General features: G+C 33.8%; 3 protein-coding genes across 3 annotated transcripts; 2 read left to right on the top strand and 1 right to left on the bottom strand.

Annotated features, from left to right (window-relative positions):
* Positions 1–1,849: 1,849 nt before the first annotated feature.
* Positions 1,850–9,827, top strand: LOC127521127 (protein downstream neighbor of son homolog). Its single transcript, XM_051910050.1, has 10 exons — positions 1,850–2,396; positions 3,758–3,838; positions 3,918–4,115; positions 5,252–5,430; positions 5,558–5,736; positions 5,904–6,006; positions 6,093–6,215; positions 7,746–7,944; positions 8,117–8,332; positions 9,304–9,827. Exons 1-10 carry the CDS (start codon positions 1,992–1,994, stop codon positions 9,439–9,441), a joined length of 1,821 nt encoding a protein of 606 aa, XP_051766010.1. The 5' UTR covers positions 1,850–1,991; the 3' UTR covers positions 9,442–9,827.
* A 4,129-nt stretch (positions 9,828–13,956) lies between these two features.
* Positions 13,957–19,060, top strand: LOC127521233 (uncharacterized). The gene is made up of 4 exons (XM_051910366.1): positions 13,957–14,411; positions 15,527–15,793; positions 15,962–15,997; positions 17,074–19,060. The coding sequence occupies exons 1-4, from the start codon at positions 14,222–14,224 to the stop codon at positions 17,199–17,201; spliced, it is 621 nt and encodes a 206-aa protein (XP_051766326.1). The 5' UTR covers positions 13,957–14,221; the 3' UTR covers positions 17,202–19,060.
* Positions 19,048–25,202, bottom strand: LOC127521244 (protein SON-like). The gene is made up of 5 exons (XM_051910408.1): positions 24,468–25,202; positions 23,173–23,320; positions 23,021–23,086; positions 22,119–22,234; positions 19,048–19,635 (listed from the first exon to the last, which is right to left on the bottom strand). Exons 2-5 carry the CDS (start codon positions 23,282–23,284, stop codon positions 19,477–19,479), a joined length of 453 nt encoding a protein of 150 aa, XP_051766368.1. The 5' UTR covers positions 23,285–23,320; positions 24,468–25,202; the 3' UTR covers positions 19,048–19,476.
* Positions 25,203–25,241: the final 39 nt, after the last annotated feature.

Here is a 25,241-nt window from a genome sequence, read left to right as displayed (position 1 = left end):
AAGTCCACCAAACAAAAAGGAAATATGTTTACAGCCATCTAGAGTGCAAAACAACTTTGCATAAATATGTGCCATAAATTAACTATTCCTTAGTATTCTAGTAAATTAAGTAAGCACTTAATATTCCAGTCAGGTATCATAAATATGCAAAAACAACTCTGCATAATTGTAATGGTATATCAATTAAAATAATTATTAAAATATTCATAGTGCATTTTTTTTATTGTAGCTACTAATTACTTGTTTTATTTCTACTTTTTGATGATAATTAAATATTTAAATAATTAAAATAAAATATACATTTCTGCTTTTTTGATAAAAATAATTGAATATTTAATTAAATAAATATTGGCTCAGTTATCAGACACTTAAAAAATAATATCAGATATTAAAATAATTAATAAAATATTCATAGTGCATTTTTTTGTAGCTACTCTAATGATTACTTGTTTTATTTCTGCTTTTTGACAGTAATTAAATATTTAAATAACTAAAATAAAATATGAATTTATGCTTTTTTGATAAAAATAATTGAATAAATATTGGTTCTGTTATCAGACACTTAATAAAAAAATAATATCAGAAAGTAACTTTTGAGAAACAGTGAGTTCACATAAAAAGCAGAAAGAAATGAAGAATGGCCAAGTTTTTGTAATTAAATGAAAAGAATATATATATATATATATATATATATAGTTTGAACCTCTTACAAAACGATCAGTCTTTATTTGAAACAGTTGAAATAAACTTTAAATACAAATATAAATCATAAAATGCATATTTGTATTCTGTAGGGTGAAAACAATTATTGTATTTTTGTTTTAAAATACATATTTAATTGAGACGTGTAACAAAATCATCATGTTAAAGTATGCAATTGCAACAATATAACATATTTAACACAAACACAGTAGTTATAATGCGAATATCTACTTTATTTGACATGTACACGTTTAATTAAATTGTTTTAAAACACACATTTTATTATATTTTAAGACAAAGTTGAAGAATGATCTAAAATGTTCTCCTAAAATTCCCTTTAAGAAATAAAATGTGTCACTAGTCATCATCAAGTGACAATAAAATGAATGTGAGCAGCTCTGATCATTTAATGAGAAATATTTGAGATCATATTGAGACAAATAGAGAACCTTTTATCTTTTTGCAAAGCTGATTTTGTGTTTTCATGTAAATATATTCTTTAAGAATACAAGTCCAGCCTCTATATTATTATAAATATGTCCAAATTTTCCTCGGGGTCAGAGGTCACCTTCAGGCCATTCATCACGCGAGTCATCGTTCCTGACCAGCTCCAGGATCGATATGAAGTGCCATCAACCCTGACAACTCATCCATACGACAATATTCAGCTCCTGTCATTTCACTGCGTGATTAATCACAAATGCAAATGATGAATAACGGGCAATTAATCGTGACACGAAGCGACATTCAACCATTAATCTACATGCTGACATACTGAAAGACAGAGGAAGTTTAGCATCTTATGGTTATAGAAGTGAATAAATTAGACTGGAAATATCAACTAAATTATTTTAGATTTTCAGATAGGCCTATTTTGGATGAAATACGAGCAAAACTAATTATAGACTATGTAAATATTTTTATATATGTATATTAACCATTAATATAAGAAAACAAACATGAAACAGCTGTCACTTTACATTCAATTTACTGCCATAATAAATGTATCTGGACAATCTACCTGAATAGATTCATATAGACTATTTATTTGTTAGCTCATAAATATTTTACGTTCTTTATTATTTTTTCTTTTAGTCGGAAATAAATATGAAACAGAGACTTTACATTTGCCGGGTGTTTCGTTAGTACGCCAACACGCTCATTGCGTCATCACGCAACGTGCTGACGCAATTACGTTACGCGCGAAATTTTGAGCGAACAAAACAATCGTCAGAAGAGCCGCCGCAGTTCCCGCTTCACACACACAATAATCGACAGAAACGGTCGAGATGGCGGAGTTGGGCTGCTACTCTCCCAGCTTTAAAAAACCGTCTGATGTTCTTCGGATGAGACGGAAGCGCGCGCGGAGCGAAGGGCCAAACAAGAGGACGTCGAGTCCGGTTGTGTCGGTGGACGGAGTCCGTCCGTTCTCACCGGGGCCGCTGTTGAACGCACCGGGCCGGGCGAGCGGCGGCGTGAAGCGCAGAAATCCTTTCGCGAACATCGAGAACACGTACAACAGTCCTAAGAAACGAGCGTTATCACACACCGACGGCTGCAACGGCGCTCTGGACGGTAAAAAGGCGGAAACTGCAGTTTTGGACGGGAAATTCAGAGAAGAACGTCCAAACGTTGGCGTTTCACTGAGAGAAGAGCTGTTCAATACAGACCAGCGAAAACTACACGAGATAAAGGTACGTCACGGTAAACTTATGTACTATATATATTATAACTATCTATTTTCATGAGACTGACATTCTTTTACCATGATATTTATTTACATGACACTTCAATGTACATGTAAATACCATGGTATATAATTTTCCCCATATGTATGTATGTATGTATATAAATAATCATATTGGGGACGTGCCATGATTCATAACCATTAATAATAACAATGCTGTATTTTAGCTCAATGTTTGTTTTTCATATAATATTAGTATTTATTGTTTTTTTTTGTTTTTGTTTTTTTTCATCATATTAAATTATATTTTATATTAATTATTTAATTAAATGCTATATTTGTAATTTATATATTTTTTATTATATATTAAAAGGTATTTTTATACCATTTTATATAGTTTTCATGTGTGATATTTTTATATATAGGTCTTTTATAGTTTTTTTTTTTTATTTAATATTAAATTATTTACAGTTTATACACACGCACACAAAAATCATATTGGGACATGCCATGAATCATAACTGTTAATAATAACTATGTTATATTTTAACTCAGTTATTCATAATTTCTTCTGTTTCTTTTTCATATACTTTTTCACATTAGTATTTTATATCATATTAAATTATATTTTTATATTAAATATTTAATTAAATGCAGTATTTATAATTTATATATTTTATTACAATATTTTCTATGTTAAAAATATTTCTATACCATTTTATATAGTTTTCATGTGTGATATTTTTATATATAGGTATTTATAGTTTTTTTTAATAAAATTTTAATATTATTTACAGTTTATTTATTTTTATTATATATATATATATATATATATATATATATATAAAATATACACACACACACACACACACATTCATACACACGCAAAATCGTATTGGGGATGTGCCATGATTCATAACTATTAATAATAACAATGTTATTTCTTCTGTTTCTTCTGTTTCTATTAGTATTTTTTTTTTTTTTATCATATTAAATTATATTTTTATATTAAATATTTAGTTAAATGTGATATTTATAATTTATATATTTTATTAAAATGTTCTATATTAAAAATATTTTTATACCATTTTATACCGTTTTCATATGTAATATTTTTATATATAGGTATTTATAGTTTTTTTTTAATAAATATTTATTTATTTATAGTTTTAAAAAATATTGAGCTCATGTGTTTGTGTCATGATTCATAATTATTCATAATAGTAAAATTGTTAACATAGTTGTTAATTTCTCCTGTTTCAAATGTCTAAATCAGATCTTACTGTGAAATCAGACGAAACAGTAGATGTATAATATCATCATAATTGTTTGCAGAATGTGTCTGATTTTCGTCTGATCTGTCTGCAGGCGCCGGTCTCCCTCTCTGAAGATGACTGTCTGTTTGAGGACGATCTGTTTGAGCCGGAGAGATCCGCTCCAGTGCTGAAGGTTTCTGATGTCAGCTGATCGTCACTCATGATTTCTCTGTCATGGTTTGTTTGTGTTCATGAGGTGTGTTTGTCTCTAGAGTCCAGAGGCGGTTTGTTCCGCGGCTCCGGCTGAAGTGTGTCTGGAGTTCCCGGCGGATTGGTCCCTGAAAACCCGCGTGTTGTTCACGTCTCCTCAGTCGTTCTCCTGGGCTGAACATCTGAGGGCGCAGGAGGAGGCGCAGGGCTTGAGCTCTCACTGCAGGGCCGAGTTCTCCAGCTTACCTGCTAACATACAGGTACACACACAATCACAGTCTCTGATGATTTCTGGGAAACTTCACAAACTACTACTAAACGACAGCCTACCAATGCATTATTTATAGTTATATTTTTATATTAAATAAAGAATATTACATTGGAATATATTATTATTATTAATGTTATTTATATAATTTTATTTAAAATACTTATATTTATATATTATAAATATGTATACAGTTTTATATCATTTTGATGTGTCATTTCATTTACTTTTAGTGTTTATAGTTTTCATGTATTTTTAGTATTTGTTTTCTGATATTTAAGTATTTATTTTATTTATATATTAAATAAATGTAGTTTTTTTTATTACTGTTGTTAGTTCTAAGATATTTTTATATTAAACATTTTTTCAGAGTTTTATATAGTTTTAATGAATGATGTCATAAAAGGTTTAGTATTTATCGATTTTATATGCTTTAGTATTTATTTTAATTTAATAAAAAATTAATCAATTTAAACATTATTTTTAATTATTATTTTTATTATTATTATTAATGTTATATATATATCACACACACACACACACACAAATATTTGTTTTATATTAAAAATATGTATGTTTTTAAACTTTTAATGTATGATTTTTAAATAGTTTCAGTTTTTTTATATTTAAATATTTATTTTATCTATACATTAAATAAATGTAATATTTATTTTAATTTTCTATAATTATATATACACACACACACACACACACTCACATATATATAAATTAAAACATTAATAATAAAAATAAACTACAAGTTAGTTTAAATTAATATTCTTTAAAAATTAAAATAAAAACAATTTTTTTATATATATATATATATATAAAATATATTATTAATTTATTTGATCATTATTGCTTTTTATTCTTTTTATAAATAATATAAAATATTTGTTTTTCTTTTAAATAATTTGTGGTTTTGTTTTAATAGTTTCTTTCTTGTGATTTTTTTTTTTTTTTTTTTTTTTTTTTTTTATATATATAGTTGTAATATTTCTAGTTTTTAAATAATTATTCTATAGTTTTATATTTAGCTTTTCAAGAGCACATTTTTATACAGTCCAGTAGAATTAAATCATGCTGCTCTATAAAATGTTTATCTGTATTTGTCGGTGTGTGTTGCAGGATCCCCGGGGCTGTGCGGAGCTGCGCTGTGGTTTTCAGCAGTGTCTTCAGTACTGGCAGCACCCGTCGTTGCCCTGGCTCTCCCTCTTCCCACGGATCGGTGCGGAGCGTAAGTTCTCTGGAAAGTGCGTGCCGTGGGCGCAGGACGAAGCGCTGCAGCAGAGCCTGATGAGCGACTGGTAAGAGACGGCAGTGTGTGTGATGTTCACGTGATGCCATCAAAAGCATCTGCCACATGCATGAATATAAACATCGGCTCTCTAGATGCTGAATATGTTGTTGACTGACGTTATGTGTGTGTTGCAGGTCTGTGAGTCTGACGTCTCTGTACAGTCTGCTGAAGGCCCGTCTGTGTCCGTATTTCTACCTGTGCTCGTATCAGTTCACTGTGCTGTTCAGGGCGGCCGGTCTGAGCGGTGCTAAAGGCATCACTGCACTGCTGTCGCCCACCACTAGAGGGCTGCGAGAGGCCATGAAGGCTGAGGGTAAGAGTCACTGCGCTTTCACACCAACGAATAAAAAATGCTAATGTTTTGCTGTTATACTGCTGTGCTGAAACCACTGTAATGCACAGCCTCTTTATGATGTTTATCAGTCTTTACTTGCAAACAGCTGTGGATTCAAACGTCATCTCTGTGCTGCTTGTGTTCAGGGATAGAGTTCTCACTCCCTCTGCTGGAGGAGCGGAGGAAAAGCAAAGAGCTCGGCTCATCTCAGGCCGGTGAGAGCGTTCAGCAGGCTGACAGTGAGGAAGTGTGAGTACATCACCGCTGACAACTGATGCGCTTTGATCAGCTTTGAATATTGATCGATGTGTTTGTCATCTTTTCTTTTTTTCCAGATTAAGTGAGCACAGTGAAAATGAGGAGGAGGAGGAGGATGATGATGATAGTGGATTTTCTTGGCTGAAGGAGATGGGCGTCCAAGACAAGATCAAGAAACCAGATGCCATTTCTATCAAACTGTATCCTTTCAGCTTTTTATATAAACCTGTTTATATAAGAATGTCAACTTTAACGGCATACATAGTGTATATACACATGTAAAGCTATATATATATATATATATATATATATATATATATATATATATATATATATATATATATATATATATATATATACACACACACACACACATACAGTAAATCTCAACTGCTTGATTGCATCACAAAATGTAAATAGTGATACTTTACAATAGGCTTCCATTAGTTAACATGAACTAACAATGAAAAATACTTCTAAAGCATTTATTAACCTTAGTTCATGTTAATGTCAACATTTACTAATACATTAAAATCAAAAGTTGTATTTGTTTTAATAGACCTGAGCTGATAAAAACTAACAATGAACAGTTGTACTTTTATTAACTGACGTTAACAAAGATTAATAAATATTGCAACAAATGTATTTCTCATTGTTAATTTGTGTTAGTTAATGCATTAAAAACTATCGTCAAATCATAAACACACAAACTCAAAGGTCTTTATGGCAACCGGTCAAAATAAAAGAAATATATTACTGTTGTACAACAGAATTTAGATATGTCTCAATGTAATAATAATACTAACACTAATTATTATTATTATTATTATTATAATAATAATAATGAATCATTACAACTTTATTTTAATAAGGAATAATCACAATTTTTCTTCCTTGTTTTAATTTTAACAGTAAAGCTCTGTTGTGCAGCACTTTGTTTGGCAAAAAAGTTTAATGTCATATGATTAAAAGACAAATTAATTTAATATTTTATGCCTTAATTTGTTTGCCAGAAAAATGGACGTTTCGTAGAAATGATTTTTTAATTTTTTTTTTATAAAATTTGGTTGTTTTTATGAATTCAATTAATTAAACATGCTTTTGGATTATTAAAATTTAATGTAAACCATTAAAACTGAATCCTGAAAACTTAAGACAGAAAACAGAATTTGGTTAAAAAATAGAGAATTTGAGAAAAAAAAACATATTTCATAGGGACCGAAAAATGTAATTTTTGTTCAACTTTTAATAAATTGTTAAATTGTGTAAGTTTCATGATTTCAATTAATTAGACATGCTTTTTGATTACTAAAATTTAATTTAACCATTAAAATTGGAGTCATTAAAATTAAAACAGAAAACAAAACAGAATTTGGATAAAATTAAAACGGAATTTGGGAAAAAGAAAACAGATTTCATAGGGCCCTATATATTGTCGTCGTATATATTGGCTCTAATCTGATAAATGCGACTAACACATTGAGATATTATAAACATTTAACATCATGATTTTCTATAAAGCTGTTTTGAAACAATGTGTATTGTTAAAAGTGCTCTATAAATAAAATTGACAACCAGCTCAGAACAATGCAATGCTGTCTTTAGTTATGAACTTTAAATTATGTTCTTAGCAGCTAACAGCAGTTTGCTAAACAGTCTTAAAATATTCACATGGTAATATAACAATGCACACTAATTTGCGTGATGTACTTCCTTAAGTCGTGCACCAGTCGTAAGGAGCACAGAGAGGTGCGTTTGGACCACAGACCAGAGTCAGTGGTGTTGGTGGAGGGTTCGAACACCTTCACGCTGCTCAACTTCCTCATTAACTGTAAGAGTTTGGTGGCAGGAGCCGGTTCTCAGGCAGGACTTCCTCCAACACTCCTGGCCCCTACAGCCTTCAGAGGGGCCACACTGCACACGCTCAAGGTACGGGGCCTCACGCTTGTTGCCCTTATTGATTCATACTGTTGTATTTGCATAAATTACGTTTACTAAAACTCATTTTTATTGTGTTTTACTTTTTATCATAGGGCATAGATGACATCATGTATTATTTTTCTAATGAAAACTTTTTGTCTGTCTTTGATCATTTGTCCAGGCCCGCACTGTGAATGTGAAGACTCAGGTGAGGACGGGCTATCAGGACGTGTGCAGTCTGGAGGTGACGGGTCCCATCATGCCCCACACGCTCCACGCGCTGACGCAGCTCCTGAGACCCGCTCAGAGAGGAGAGTTCAGCGTGGGTCTCTACACCCATGAGCCCACGGCCGTCCTCAACGTACCCATCAGCCAGAGCTCTGAACCGCCACAACTGGTACGTTTCACCGCTTTTGGTGTGTTGCTGCTTTTACACTGAAAAACTGGTGTAGGATTTACTTTCAAACAATTTTCACTCAGAAATTGCTTGTAAATTTCATAAATAATAAAGAATCAACAGTCCACTTAGTCCACTTCTGAATGAATGTCCTGATAATTTACTCTCCCCCATGTCATCCAAGATGTTCATGTCTTTCTTTCTTCAGTCGAAAAGAAATGAAGGTTTTTGAGGAAAACACTCCAGGATTTTTCTCCATATAGTGGACTTCACTGGGGTTCAACAGGTTGAAGGTCCAAATGTCAGTTTCAGTGCAGCTTCAAAGAGCTCTACATGATCCCAGACGAGGAATAAGGGTCCTATCTAGAGAAACCATCGGCCATTTTCTAAAAAAAAATAAAAATAAAAAAATATATACTTTTTAAACACAAATGCTCATCTTGCACTGCTCTGCAATCTGCCACGCATTACGTTGGAAAGGTCACACGTGATGTAGGCGAAAGTACCGATCCAGCGTTTACAAAGCAAATGTGTAAAGACTAAGTCAAACGCCCTTTACAAAAAAATGTAAAACAACGATATTGGACGATTTTGAAGTTGGAGGAGAAAATGAGATGGAGTTTTTCACCCTACTGCGGTACTTCCACCTTCCAACATGATTATAAATGTGTGGCACATCACAGAGCAGTGCAAGATGAGCATTTGTGGTTAAAGTATATAATGTTTATTTTTTTTAGAAAATGTCCGATGGTTTCTCTAGATAAGACTCTTATTCCTCGTCTGGGATCATGTAGAGCTCTTTGAAGCTGCACTGAAACTGACATTTGGACCTTCAACCTGTTGAACCCCAGTGAAGTCCACTATATGGAGAAAAATCCTGGAATGTTTATAATTTCTCTTGATGTCCTTTATATTGTCTGTATGTAGGCATCTGCTACAGAAGGTCTCATGCTCTGGTTTCTTCTCTCTAGGAGTGTGTTGTACAGGATCTGGGAAGGTGTGGCCTACAGCAGAGCTCCGTTCAGCAGCTGGCAGCGCCGAGCATGCTGGGAAAGTGTGCGCTCAGACAGCTGCACATGAGAGACTACTCGTACAGCTGGAAGTCCTGAGAGTCGTGAGCTGGTGGATGTCTCCTCTCCTCTGACAGGCCAGGACTATTAATATCTCTTGGCGTATCAGGTGTCCTGTGACGTTACAGTACGAGCGCTCAGAGATTGTGCTTGTATATAGTGTAGCTTTTAGTGTACGATGTATGTAAATGTTAGTTTGAAACTTGTCATTTTAAGTCTCAATTTTTATGGAGTGTTTTAGATGATGTGATTTTAAAGCTCAAGTTTTAATCATCGTCTCTATGTGAGAAATTACTGATTCCTTCCTCAAGAAGTACACGTGTAATTCTGTGTTAAAAACTCTCATGGTAATATTTCTGACTGTTGAAATCCAGTGTATTATTCACACTTCTATGAATGTATAATATTAAATGAGTTGAAATATTTCCTGCCTTATATGTCTCATAATGGTGTCACAGATGAGTGCAAAACATGTTTAAAGTGAGTATTTCCATTTGTCTGGCAGGGAAATAAGTCAGAGGATAATGTACCGTCTCTATATATATATATATATATATATATATATATATATATATATATATATATATATATATATATATATATATATATATGCACACACGCACGTGTATTTATGTGTGTGTGTGTATATATATACACACATATACATACATTATATATGACAAATATGTGTCATTTTAAACATAATATATAATATTTATATATTCATTTATTATATATTTATATATAAATACTTATATATGTATGTGTGTGAATGTGTATATAAAATCAATTACTATATATAAACACACAAACATACATAATAATATATATATATGTGCATATGAATTGCATTTTAGGGCCATAAAGCCTTTTTATTGTGACGTTACTTTAATATTTACGCACATTTTCTCCCTAATTTTAAATGGAAAAATTTGTTTATTGTATATGTTATATTGTCTATATTTTTAAGATTTAAATAAAAATAAGGTAACACTTTATTTTAAGTTCTTAGTTACAGTGTAATTATTCATTTAAGTACTGAGTAATATTAATCAACACATACTATATGATTAGGGTTTGGTATATCATTAGTTTCATGTAATTATGCATAATTTACTGTTATTACTACAGTAAGTACATGTAACAAGGACACTGTAAAATAAAATGTTATGAGAAACAATGATATTATTGCAAATGGTCTGACCTTAAACACATGCATATCCACCGGGAAGATAAAAAATGATCAATTATTAGTTTAGATTATGCATTTAAGCATTTAGGTTGTTACAAACCTGGTCTTTGTGTTATTGTTCTTCGTGTGAGTCGGATCAGTCAGCGAATTGTATTGCAAGGTCTAAAAACAGCTTGAGTTTCTGCCAGAAGTGTTGAAGAGTGTAAATACTTGTAGTCAAGCCAAGAAATTCCTTCATTCAGAAGACGATCCTGGTGTAACAGCTCGTCTAATGTTTCACAGACACGGCCTTATACATTAAAAGTGCTCAGACATAAGGGACAGAAACAAGTCTTTACCCCTCCGATCTATTAAAGACATGCAAATGCAGTGCAGAATTGTTAAGGTAATGCCGTTACTGCAGTGTAATGTAATTGTGATGGTGCGTCAGGTCATATTTTAACACCCATGTCACCTCGAGCCCTAAACGTAAAGCAGCATCTGTGCAGCATGTTCACTGGATTCATGTTCTCTCTGTTCATCATGTGACTCGGCCCTGAAGAGCCCTGAACTGAAGACCAGAGGAGAGTGAATGAATGCGGCAACCTGAAGCACAAGCTCTGATGATCCAATCATAATCACTGAATTACTGGAGACTCGGTAAGTGCTTTCATGTCCTGCACTTCAGCTCTCACAGACAGTACAGTGACAGTTTCAGCTGGAAATACCACGATTCTGAATGGAGAAACATTTCATTTCACTGCTGAATGCTGTCGTTTCGTATAATTCATCAAATGCTCAACAATAAAGCATGAAGCAGTGAAATGACATTACAAGGAGAAATGAAAGATGTAATTAAGAAATATTTATTGTGTAAATGGTGTATTACAATCTTTTAATGTCTTAATTTTTTCAGGTTGTTTTTCTTCCCTCAGTTTTGTTTTCCTTGTCTTTAAACTATATATATAAATATGAAATACATGTTAAATCAACAGAGAAAAGGATTTGTTTCGATAACTAAAGTACATAACTAGTGTCTTGTGTTATTTTTAGCTTAAACTTAAAAAACTTGTTGAATGTTGAAATAAAATAAGTACTAAAATGACTAAAACTGATATAAAAATAAATTAAAGCTATATAAAAATATTTTACAAAACAAAAACTATCAAAAATGACACAAAAACACAACAAAATTGCTCAAAAATTAAACTAAAATTAAAATGATAATTAAGAATAATATGAAAATAAAAGCCTAAATCAAGATATTAAACTAATACTGAGTGTCTTGTTACTTTTTGATTCAATAATGACTCGATTCCCATGCATGTGCTCTGGTGATAAAGTAATATATTGCTGTATTGTGTCTAAAAATTTAATTCATAATATAAGTATTTTAATTTTGTGATAAAAAAGTCTGATCTTTAATAAGTAAGAAACGTGTTAACCCCAGTCCATCAGATGGTTAGACTGCAGTGTCTGGAGTGTTTGATATGGATTGGGTTACAGGATCATGTGACTTTGGTAAAGACGCACGTCAGCACTATTAAATAAAGCTTTAGCAGTTTTTGTGGGCGTGACGGAGGCAGTGGCTCGAGAAGAGGATCATTCTGCTGCTCAAAACACTGTCCACCACGTGCCCCGACAATATCAAAGATTTTTTGGAAGTATAATACTATTAGGTTTTAAATACATGACATTAACATTTATTTGTGTTAATTGTTTTATTTGTGGTGATAACGCAATGAAATATGCCAAATTGTGCCGACATAATTTTGTACCCAGACTGCCATAAAAAGAAACACATGTAAAAACAAGAGAGAACCAATGAAATATTAATAACTGATTATGCTGTAGTCAGTTTTTCCTGTCAGCTTTTTGATTTTCTGTGCATTTTTTTGCATAGTAAAATAAAACCTGTAGTTTGCTTTTCTTTTTTTTTTTTGCTAAATATTTTTTATCATATAAATACCTTAATTAAGTTTAGTGTTTGTTCTTCCCTCATATTACAAAATATTAAAAACAGATAACAAAAATTTTCCTCATATTTTGTTGGTTAAATCGAACTTATAGGGTCATATATATATATATGTATATATATATATATAAGATAATAGATTAAATAATAGTTGTATTATTATTATTATTATTATTATTATTATTATTTTACAGGTTTTCTGAGAGGACATGATGATTCTTGGCACTACATTCATTTTTATTGCATGCCTCAGTGGTAAGTGATGAATTTCTAATGTGTTTAGCATCTGATATTTATATTAAAAGCTCTGGTGTTGGGAATGATTTTAATTTCTCATCTCACGTCCTCATCCAGTCTGTCTAGGGTTCTTCCTGCAGACGTCAGAGGTCCAGGCGATCTTCGGGGAAAGCGTGATCTTGCCATGCAATGGTTCGGGATTCCCTGTGGAAGAGCTGCAGGTTCACTGGGAGGCGATGGGAAAAGACGTCATCTCTCTGAACGGAGACGTCATCACGGTCGGGAGGGCGTTTGAAGGGCGGGTCAACTTCCTCAAGGATCCTGCCGAGTCTAAGGACTTTTCCCTCATTCTGTCAGATGTGATGCTGAACGATGGAGACGTATACGAATGTCTCTGGGAGGGAAACAAACCCATTTGCTCTGTATTACTGCATGTGTTGAGTAAGTGACCGAGACAATTACTAACTAGTTGATTTAAATTAGTACACTAGAAAAACATCTGAATAGTTGTTTTAATTGTTTAATTTACAAAATTAAACTATCAAGAAATCATTTTCTCCCACCTTTTCCTGCCAAAACATTGATGATAAAACAAATGTTAATGATTAAAAAAAAAAAGTTGTTATTTTCATTTAGTTTAATAATTTACTAAAATAACCAAAACAATGATTAATAAAAAGTAGTGCTGTCAATAGATTAAAAAAATTAACTAATTAATGGCACATTTTTCTGTAATTAATCACAATTATTTGCACCTGACATTAAAGTTTTTAACATATTTTTGTATTGTTGTAATTTCACATTTAATCTCCAAATTAATGCAGAAACAACATAAAGACAGTATATTCTAAATATTTGATCAAACAGGAAGGAAATACCCAGAAATTGAATAAAGGTATCAAACACTTCACAGTCTACAATGCATCATTTATAAATAAAATATAGATTAATTTTATTTAAAGCTACAGAAGTTATTCAGTCAAAAGCAGTGAGTGATTTTCTCTTTGTCTTTTGTTCTTTGATTAACATTAATGACAGACGGCAGCAGGTTTATTAGGCTGCTGTCACTTTAAGAGCTGACGCACAACGCGGATCTGTATCCTATTTTATCACAACTTTTTACGTTCATTTAAGACTTTATTTGATTTATTTGCAACTGTGTTTACAATGATACTCGACAAAACAGCATTACTAATAAAAAAAAAAATCAAAAGTAGTAGTAAAAGCATCAACACAAGTTTAAGAGAAAGTGCAATGTAAATCTCTCTTGTGTTTCAGCGGAACCAAAGCTGTTCGCTGATAATGTTGAAGCGGTTGAGGGTGAGGATATCACTTTGGAGTGCATTGGCAATATCCCTAAAAATAAACCATGGGAAGACATCTACATCCAGTGGCTGAAAGATGACAAAGAAATCCTGCGATTGAGCTCTGGAAAGATGGACGTCAGTATTGATTACAGCATCATCGCATTACCGCCCAAACACGACATCTGTCGTGGCGTCTTCTCACTGACCATCAAGTCGGTGAGTGTTGTCGACCAGGGCGTTTATCAGTGCCGTTACAAGAACACTGATTACGAGGCGCCGCGGAGCGGATTCCCGGAGAGGCACACGCTCACTGTTTGGGGTACGTACGTGTTCAGCTGTTTACCACAAACAGTATTTCCTGAGTAACTGTCACACGAAAACACACTTATGCAGCTTATGGGCGTGTCCACTCATGATGGGGGAGGAGAGTGAGCCAGTCAGCTGTAGGGGGTGTGTCCACTCATGATGGTGGAGGAGAGTGAGCAAATCAGCAGTAAGGGGCGTGTCCACTCAAGATGGGGGAGGAGAGAGAGTGAGCCAGTCCGCAGTAGGGGGGTGTGTCCACTCATGATGGTGGAGGAGAGTGAGCCAATCAGCAGTAAGGGGCATGTCCACTCATTATGGGGGAGGAGAGAACGTTAGCCAATCAGCAGTAGGGGGCGTGTCCACTCATGATGGGAGAGGAGAGAAAGTTAGCCAATCAGTAGTAGGGGGCGTGTCCACTCAAGATGGGGGAGGAGAGAGAGTGAGCCAGTCCACAGTAGGGGGGTGTGTCCACTCATGATGGGGGAGGAGAGTGAGCAAATCAGTAGTAGGGGGCTTGTCCACTCATGATGGGGGAGGAGAGAGTGAGCCAATCAGCAGTGGGGGGTGTGTCCACTCATGACAGGGGAGGAGAGAGAGTGAGCCAATCAGCAGTGGGGGGTGTGTCCACTCATGATGGGATGGGCTACATGTGTGTTGTGGTGCTCGGTCCGATCGCTTACTGCACCTTTAAGCCCCGATCTTTACGAGTTGAGGGGCGTGTCAGTGAGAAATGATGTAGAATACCACAATATTTATAGGTATTTAGCAGTGACATTGTCAGGCTTTTTCATTTACAACAAAATAAGCTAATTCCCTACACAAAATATAATAGCATTGTAATATAACAATGTACTATGTATTGGCTTCATAAATTAATTAAAAACATTAAAAAGCACAACACACCTGATGCACATTTATTGTTCTTCATTTTCTAGAAGTAGAGTTTAAAAACTTTACTGTATTTTTATGTAGTTAAAAAAGAAAAGGTATAGTGCCATCTTGCTCTGATGAAAGTGACTTGAACGCACCTGACGTTGTAAACACGACTTCCCAACTCGTAAATACGAACTTCCCAGGAGGACCGTATGTTGTCATGTAACCTCTCTCTCTCTCTCTCTCTCTCCTCAGCGGCGTCTTCAGGGATGACAGACCTCATGGACTCAGTCTCCAGTGCCAGCGTGACCTCTCACACTTACACAAGCACAAGCGTGCCAACTTGGACGGCTGTTGCAAGCACTCATACTGAAGCGGGCCGCACGGCACCAGCTCACGCATATGCTGCGAGTGCTCAGACTGAGATGAACAGCTCCATGCCAACGGACACATATGCTGCCAGCACTCAAACTGAAGCGAGCAGCACAGCGCCAGTGCAGACATACGCTGAGAGAGCTGAAGGTACTGCTGATCACCACACACATCCTCCCAATATTAGTAGTAGTCAATAAATGTTTTATCAATGACTGATTCTTTCCATATAATGTTGTTGGTGTTTGGGGCTGATTCAGTGTCTTTATTTATACAATCTGTGTTTCTCTCGTACAACACTATTTCTACTGATGACAGATTTTTCAGCCGTCCCTGAGGCAGGCACCGTTTCTGGTGAGTATTGAACTTTTTCTTAAGCATCCAAAGCTTAAAATTCTTATAGATGAAATTTATAATGTAGTCCATACAACCTGTGAACTATATCCAAGTCTGAAGACAAATTATATTTTTGTATGAAGAACAGACCATTGAAATTCACTGCCAGAGCTCTCAAATGTAATTTGCATTTTAGTATTATTTATATATTATATTATTTAGTAGTTTTGGTACCTCCACTCTAACTTATTTTATTTTCATTTATTTGCCGAGGTAACAGGTCAAGTATTGCTAAAGTATTTAATATAATATTCAAGAAATACTGTATATATTATAATATTATATACTATAATGTATTATATGTTATAATATTAAAATATTTAATTTTTATAAAGTTCAAATATTTAATGTAATATACGAGTTTTTTCTAAAATATATTATATATATATATATATATGTATATAATTAATATTTAATTTATGAAATTGATTCTAATATATAAAACTATTAAAATAATTTAAATTTATTTATTAATAGCATTTTGTCCATATATATATATATATATATATATATTATTTCAATTAACAAAAATGACTTTATACTATATATAAAAAACTATTAAAATAATTTTCATTTATATGTTAATAGTGTTTTATGCGAATGAGATTTGTGATCTAGATCAGAGGTTAAAAATAACTTTTAATCAGTCCCAAACTTAAAGCTATTGTAAGAAAGTCATCTGGGTTTGGTTCACCCAAAAATGTAATTTAATGTATTTGTGATTATGGTCTCAAAAAAGCACAGATTTCAGAACAAGCTATTTATGCTCAATAAATGCTCTTTTTGGACTGAAGAGGAAGTTTTTAGTTCTGAAAGTTACAGTATGTTTTCATAGAACATCAAGCTCTATTATTTCAATGATCAAAGCAAAGATCAAAGGCCACGAAGCCTCTACAAGTACCAACAGCTGAGCCTGAAACACATCTAATGTAGAACATCAAGGCTTTAGGTTAAGATGAACATTTCCCCCAGTTTCAGGTCAGAGCAGCGTATTTCTTTGTGATTCATGTTTAATGCGAGATGTTTCCTCTCAGGCCAGCGTGATCTTCTCGAGTTCATCTCGGATGAGAAGACTCCCTGGATCCGCATCGGACTCATCAGTGGAGTTCTGCTCGTTACTGCAGTCGTTCTGGGATTATTGCTGGTATCTGGAAGAATCTGAGGTGTCGGGAGAAAAGTAATGAAGGGATTTATGTTTCAGACATTTCCATTGCAGTTTTGAGAGCTGTGAAAAGTTGGTTCAACAAAATATGATGTATTTTTTTTATATACCTTGTCTTATTTGTGGAGCACAACTGTTTACTTAAAATACTCAATACTATTTTTTTCCTATTTGTTTTTATTGCTCTTAGGGCATGCAAAACAAGATTTGAAATTTATTTATTTTTTTTACACATATTTTTCAAAAAGATTTCCTAATGGACAGCATGAGTTTATGGTTTTAACTGAAGAGATACTGTATTAAAAACAATACAGTAATAACACAGCAATACCCAATTCAGATTACTTTCAGATAACGCAGTCAGATTACTTTTTGACGTTACGAGTAAAGTAACGCATTACAAGTAACGTGCATTACGTAATCAGACTACTCTTTTGACGTTACGAGTAAAGTATTACAAGTAACGTGTATTAAGAGTAATGCATTACAAGTAACGTGCATTATGTAATCAGATTACTCTTTTGACGTTACAAGTATTACAAGTAACGTGAATTAAGAGGAATGCATTACAAGTAATGTGCATTATGTAACCAGATTGCTCTTTTTTTACGTTACGAGTAAAGTACTACAAGTAACGTGTATTAAGAGTAACACATTACAAGTAACGTGCATTATGTAACCAGATTACTTTTTGACGTTACGAGTAAAGTAACACATTACAAGTAACGTGCATTACGTAATCAGATTACTCTTTTGACGTTATGAGTAAAGTATTACAAGTAACGTGTATTAAGAGTAATGCATTACGTAATCAGATTACTTTTTGATGTTACGTGTAAAGTAATGCATTACAAGTCACATACATTATGTAATCACATTACTTTTTTGATGTTAATGCAAATTACATTCTAATAACACACATTTATTTACAGTCAAAAAAGTTAAAAACAAACAGTCACAGTAATAGTATCAATTCTAGCTGAAATATAGCTATTAGTGTAGTGGACAGCTGAATAATTAGAATTTTCTCCCCATCTAAAATCAATACTTGGAAAATTTAACTGTGATATGACTCATTAGATATTGCATATATATATATATAATCAATTTAAAAAGTTTACCTAATTTTTTAAACGTCTATTATGTCGTTATAAAATATAATTTTATAAAAATATATATACATTTAAAAATGCGCTCTGGCATAGGGTTTTAATAACTAAAACCACATTTTCCCTAAAAAACATAGAGACTTTGCCTTGGGATAAAAAAAAAAATCAAATTGTGAAACTGTTTAAAATAATAAAATATAAAATTCTTTAGTAGAGTGGTACTTTGATGAATCTTTTGAGTATGGTGCTATTCATGTATTTATCTTTAAATGGTGCTGTTAGTTCATTTCTATGTTAAAATATTTCTAGTTTTTGAAATCTGATGTCATTTTTACCGTCCTCTTAAAGCATGAAGCAAAATACGGCATTAGTATTATCAAAGACTGTGTAGATCCACTAATGTGAAGCTGTTTTTTAATTCAGATCCATGTGACTGATTCGTCAGTTATGCAGAACTCTCATTTCACCTTTTTGTCACAAAATAAATTGGACAGTACATTTGCACATTGTGCGTGATATATTGCAAAAATTTAAAGACATGCACGTGCAGTTTTTCTTTGGTTTGTTTGATTGCAGTTTGTATGTTGATGTGTTTCTAATGCTGATCAGCTGAAAGGAGTTTTATGCATTTTGTACATAGATACTCAACCTTCTTGAAGCAAAGATTATCTTTAACAAATACTGCTCTGCAACGTTGTAATTTTTGTGAAACTGACCGGACACAATAAAGAGCATAATTTTCCAGCGACATGATTTTCCGTTTATTCTGTGTTTCATCACAAAAACATGTTCTCTGCCAGCAACAGAACACAAGCCTTCAGAGAAGAAGATGCAATGGACCGGTGCTGGTAAAAATTCAAAGCAAAGACAAACACTTTGTTCATGAAGATAAAACAGTTTTAAAGCATGCATGAAACATTTACAAGAGCAAACATAACAGAAACAATAACGGTCTAAAACAATAAAATACAACGAACCCTCACGGTTCAAACCTAGTGAACTACGTACTCGTTACCGTGTACATGCTTGTCTCATTTCATTGGCGTGCAAAGGCTGTCACAGTTTACCAAATCAAGAAAATAAGCCAAAATTACAAAAAATGCATAACATATGCATGGGAAATTAAATCAAAGCGCTGTGCACTCAATAGGAGGCTCAGAGAAGCATCACATGTTGGTGGCCGCTGTGAACACAGGGCCGGTATGAACGCCGTCTCCCGCCACCTCTCCCATCGCCTGCAGCGCGACTGTGGCCGCCATCGCCTTGGCGTGTTTCTTATTGGGACTGGCAGTCTGCGGCTGGTAATCACATCCGTTCACCACCACCTGACAGACACACAAACAAATCTGCTGACTCGTGTAACACTAGACCAAACAATGGATTTGGTGCTGAATGCACAATGTCCCATTCAAAAACTATTCTTTAGCATTAGCAGATGAGAAGTGCTTAGAAACTGGCTGTTGTCAACAAAAGAGAAGCTTTAAAAATTAGCATTAATGTTATTAAATACTTTGTAAAATAAATTACATATTTTTTATTTAATTATTTATTTAAATTTTTATCTAATAATAATATTTAACTGGTCAAAAACAGTAGGAATGTGGCTTAGAAAGTGGAAAGAGATTTTTTTTTTTTTTTTCATTACTCAGTTGGTTCTTGTAAAGAGTGAACCACAGTTTTAAAACTTTGTTTTTTAGGTTTTTCAAAAATCATTCAGCCCTAAAAGGATGGGTCGCACTCAAAAAAGTCTTCAGAGTAAAAAGTCATTTTTTAAATAATTTAACATTTTTATGCACTCCCCTACACAATCACCACAAATCATATTATGATGATTAATTGTTTCCAAATATAGCTTTTCAAGTCATATAGTGAAACTGAATGTATTTTTTCATAATCGCAACATACATATATATATATATATATATATATATATATATATATATATACACACACACACACACACTAGTGGGTTTTTCGTGCAGCTGTTAAAATAACATTTATAGAATAATTATGAACTTGAAAAAGGTCAAAGAAGGCTTTCTTCTTTTCTTGAGGTTTTTCTTTTTCGACCAAACACGCATCTTAACCCTTGATTGCACTTTTTCACTTGTTATTGTTTTTGTACGGAGATAAAAGGTACGCTTGAATTTGAAGTAGAAGTTCAGAAGCCCCTAAACACATTGTTTTAGTTTTTACCACAAGAAAATGCTGATTTTTTAGTCTGGTAGATTTTATACAAAGTTTGAGTTCACACAGGTGTCCTCACAGCCAAACCTATAAATATGTGGTGCTTGAGGGGTTGATCATTTCATTGTTTGAAGAGACGTTACTCAGCAGAGGAAGCTCTGAAGCTAGTGTTGCTCACTGACAGTGAGCACACAGGTGCATTAGAAGCCGAGGATGTAAAGAAACCGATTTGTAAAGCATTAAAATTCTGAAAATGAATGAATGTTTGGTAATTATGAATAGAAGAGATGCTGATAAAAAAAAACAGTCAGTGAAAGTGTAAAAAAATATTAATATATAATATTTCTATGACAGTTTTTTGGCATGGACATTTTTGTCCATTATGGACCTAAGTGTTAGTTTTTGTAAAAAATCTGACACTACATAAAAAATATAAATGCCTCAAAATTAATGTTGTTGTTCTTCATTGACCCACCCAAGAATCTAATAAGCAAAGAAAAAAAATTCTGCTTAGCATTTAGTTTATGAAAATAAACTACTATTTTTAATTTTTTCATAAAAAAAACACCTATGGCATTATGTAAATAAACCAGCATTTAAAGGGTTAAAGTTCTTAAAATTAATGAATGTTTGGTATCTATGGATAGAACAGATGCTGGTTAAAAAATTGACATCAGTGAAAGTGGAAAAAAATATTAATAAATCATATTTCTATGACAGTTTTTTGGCATGGACATTTTTGTCCATTTTGCACCTAAGTGTAACTTTTTTTTTTTGAATGCACAAGTTAATAAAACAATATCAGAACATTTCGACAAAGGAATATTTTGATCCATTTTTACATTTTAATTCAGAGCGATTTACATTTAGTTAGAGCAAGATTTTCACTCTTGTCTTATTGTCTTATGTCCTTTCATCATTGGGAAGCGCTCATTCACATTATAATCATCTACGTTTGAGCAGATTACCTCTGTACTTCTTGTTGGTTTCATGGATTACATAACCAGAGAATATTTCACATTTCAAGCTTTTTATAGACATATTTCTTATCTGACTGAGGCAAGTAACCTATACACCAAGTTTCGGTTAATTATTTTTAAGCGTTCCCGAGACGCCAGAAAGTGCATCCTGATTGTTTTTATTTTTTTTATTTTACAAAAGCACAGCATTTTGTTGTTATTGTGTGTACATAAATAAAAAGATTTACAGTTTTGAATTATGTTTTACTCTTGTCTGTATGACCAAAAATGACAGAGTATTTTAAATTCTTTCCGCTGTTATGAGGGGGAAAAAAATCCAAGTGAACGCGCCGGCGCATTCGTCAAACGCTAATTTAACATGACAGAATAAAACCCAATTTTAGAACAATGCGTAGAGCCACTCAGTCAGGTGTGCCAAAACACTTTTTTATAAACCATTATTTCATAAAAAACAATCACAAAATGCTTTGTGATATTTTGAAAAGTGCTGATAACACAACTCTAGATTCTCTTATAATATTGTAATGTCTAAATTCACAAGCCATTTGAAAATAGTGTTTTTGTTTTTAGTGGGTTTTACATCATTTTTTTAATGCAAATCAGTATAAAATTATATTTAAAAAAAAAAAAAAAAAACTAACCTTGAACAGAAAGTTCTTGCGGTGGTCGGGTCCGCTGTGGTGCACCATCACAAACTCCGGCTGCAGCCACTTCTTCTTATTGCACATCTCCATTAGAGCAGATACTGGATGCTTCCCTGCAGGCAGAATAAACATGATTTATACAAAGCCCCATAAACAAGTTGGATTTTACATTTGGGGTAGAGTTAGTGTTGTGAACCTCACATTTTATCAACCAATCTCTGACTTGTAAAGCCTGACAGACAACGATCAGGCATAACATTATGAGCACTGAAAGGTGAAGTGAATAACACTGATGATCTCTTCATCATGGCACCTGTTAGTTGGTGGATATATTAGGCAGCAAGTGAACATTTTGTCCTCAAAGTTGATGTGTTAAAAGCAGGAAAAATGGGCAAGCGTAAGGATTTGAGCGAGTTTGACAAGGGCCAAATTGTGATGGCTAGACGACTGGGTCAGAGCATCTCCAAAACTGCAGCTCTTGTGGGGTGTTCCCGGTCTGCAGTGGTCAGTATCTATCAAAAGTGCTCCAAGGAAGGAGCAGTGGTGAACCGGCGACGGGGTCATTGATGCACGTGGCTAGCCCGTGTGGTCCGATCCAACAGATGAGCTACTGTAGCTCAAATTGTTCAAGAAGTTAATGCTGGTTCTGATAGAAAGATGTCAGAATACACAGTGCATTGCAGTTTGTTGGTCAAATGCTGACCAACAAACTGACCATGCTGACCCCTGTCCACCGCTGATTGTGTGCGACAGGTTTTCCAAAGTTGATAATTTAATTAGAAGCTTATCAAATATGATACAGTAGGCTTTATACTGTATATTTAAGGCTCCTTGGATCACCTAGTAACATAAACAATGTTGGGTAAATCACGTCACGTGTCTTGTGATCAAACACTCACCTAGAAGATCCTTCATCACCACAATGTTGCCAGACTTCTGGGTTTTTTCTCCTTCTGCTACAAGCCCTGAATAGACAGAAGCACATGACATCATGACTAGCATCTTAGCGATAACATCATCACGCAACGGCTTCTTCACGACCTGCTCTCACCCTTGCGGTCTGTTTTGAAGTCGATAATGATGGGCTCCACCGTGCCTTCCCTGTGCTTCCCCAAACCCTCCCCTGAACGCCATCCCATCTTCCTCATCAACAACTCGCCCATCCCGCCTGAGACCGGCGCGGCCCGCAGGAACTGGTCCTGAATGGAACGGGACAGATTCAGACAGAGAGAAAGAGAGGCAAACGGAGAGAAACGGCGAGTAGTGAGAGATTCGCTCGTTCAGGCGGCTCGCATCACTTCAACCGGAGCTGTGTTTAAAATAAAAGACTAGATAAAATAATATAGCCTTGTGAATTTATATTTTAACAGTTCAAGTTGTTATAATATAGAATATGTAAATTGTTTAAATGTAGAGTCATTTAAAGCAGTTTAAAAGACTAAACTAGTATAATTATACATATAAACACCACCACGGCTGCATTTATTTGATCAAAAACACATTAAAAATAGTGAAATATTATTACAATTTAAAATAACTGTTTTCTATGTGAATATATTGTAAATTGTAATTCATATCCAGTGATCAAAGCTGAATTTTCAGCATCATTACTCCAGTCTTCAGTGTCACATGATCCTTCAGAAATCATCCTAATATGCTGATTTGATGATAATCAGAAATGTTTCTTGAGCAGCAATGTTGAAAACATTTTTGTGGAAACTGATACACCACCATTCAAAAGTTTGTGAATAAAACTAATCAAAAGTAAAGACATTTATGATGTTATAATGTTATAATGAACTTTCTATTCATCAAAGTATCAGTTTAACACAACTGTTTTCAACACTGATAATAATCAGAAATGTTTCTTGAGCAGCAAATCAGCATATTAGAATGATTTCTGAAGGATCATGTGACACTGAAGACCGGAGTAATGATGCTGAAAATTCAGCTTTGATCACAGGATATAAATTACATTTTAAAATATATTCACACAGAAAACAGCTATTTTACATTGTAATAATATTTTACAATTTTGCTGTTTTTTTTTTTTTGTTTTTTTTGTTTTTTTGGACCAAGTAAATGCAGCTTTGGTTTAAAATGTAAAACATGTTAAAAAAAATGATAATAATTCCAAACCTTTTGACCAGTAGTGTATATCTTACACATAACACATAACTATTTTAATGTGCATGCCTTCAACAGGCGAAGCATCAATACCGTCCTGAACAGAACTCAGGGTTTGAGTCGGTTCAGTGGAAACAAACAGGAGCACATGGCAGAAATGCATCAGTTCACACACAAATCCACATGAATAGAAGGAAGGGTGCTGGAGGACGTACGTACCTAGGCCCCCATCATCGGCCGAGCATCTGACGTGAATAGAAGGGGCCTGACTCTGACCATGGCAACAAGGCAGCTACAAGGACTGACCCTGCAACAAGTGTCCATACAGAGGGGTGAGAGTTCACAGGTCAAACTGTGAGCCCCCACCCCTCGTCCATCCGTGTCCCAACCCAACCAATGAGCTTGAGCCTCGCTGGCAGTGGATGCCAAAAAATCCCAAAAGGAGCAAACATTGACGCTTCTTCTCCGGCAATGAATTTTAGACTAAAAATCAGGGTCAAATGCTCCGTCAACCTTCAATATCATTTGAACAATTTGGATCCCGCTCTTAAGTAAAGAGTGAGCTCCAAACATATCACACAGGTTTATACATTGAGTGTCGTATCTAGGCAAAGTTGGCCATTTTGGAAACACTGCCCTGAATAAATGAGCCGTATTTGGTTGTGTGAATGCTATGATCTCTCTGTAGTCTAAATTAAAACTTCATGTCTTAAATGTAAAGGTTTGTATTACATATCAGTCAGCATCCAAAGCCTTCAGGATAATACGTCTCTCAGCTAAAACGAGACTCATTACAAACACATGTACGTATACACTTTTGACTGAAAGGATTATGTTGTGTAAACTGAATAATAATAAGACCAAAGGGGTTTTTAGGAGTGCCTAAAACCTCTTAGAGTAACTGTAACATACGACTTCAAGTGATTTATTGCTTTAATAAAAGTACATCAATATGAAAAAGACACTAATTTACATTTACACTAATGTTCAAAA

This window comes from Ctenopharyngodon idella, chromosome 1 (assembly GCF_019924925.1).
Source record: "Ctenopharyngodon idella isolate HZGC_01 chromosome 1, HZGC01, whole genome shotgun sequence".
NCBI lineage: Eukaryota > Metazoa > Chordata > Actinopteri > Cypriniformes > Xenocyprididae > Ctenopharyngodon > Ctenopharyngodon idella.
Note: the sequence above shows the minus strand (reverse complement) of the source record. Positions and strands in the feature narration are given on the sequence as shown.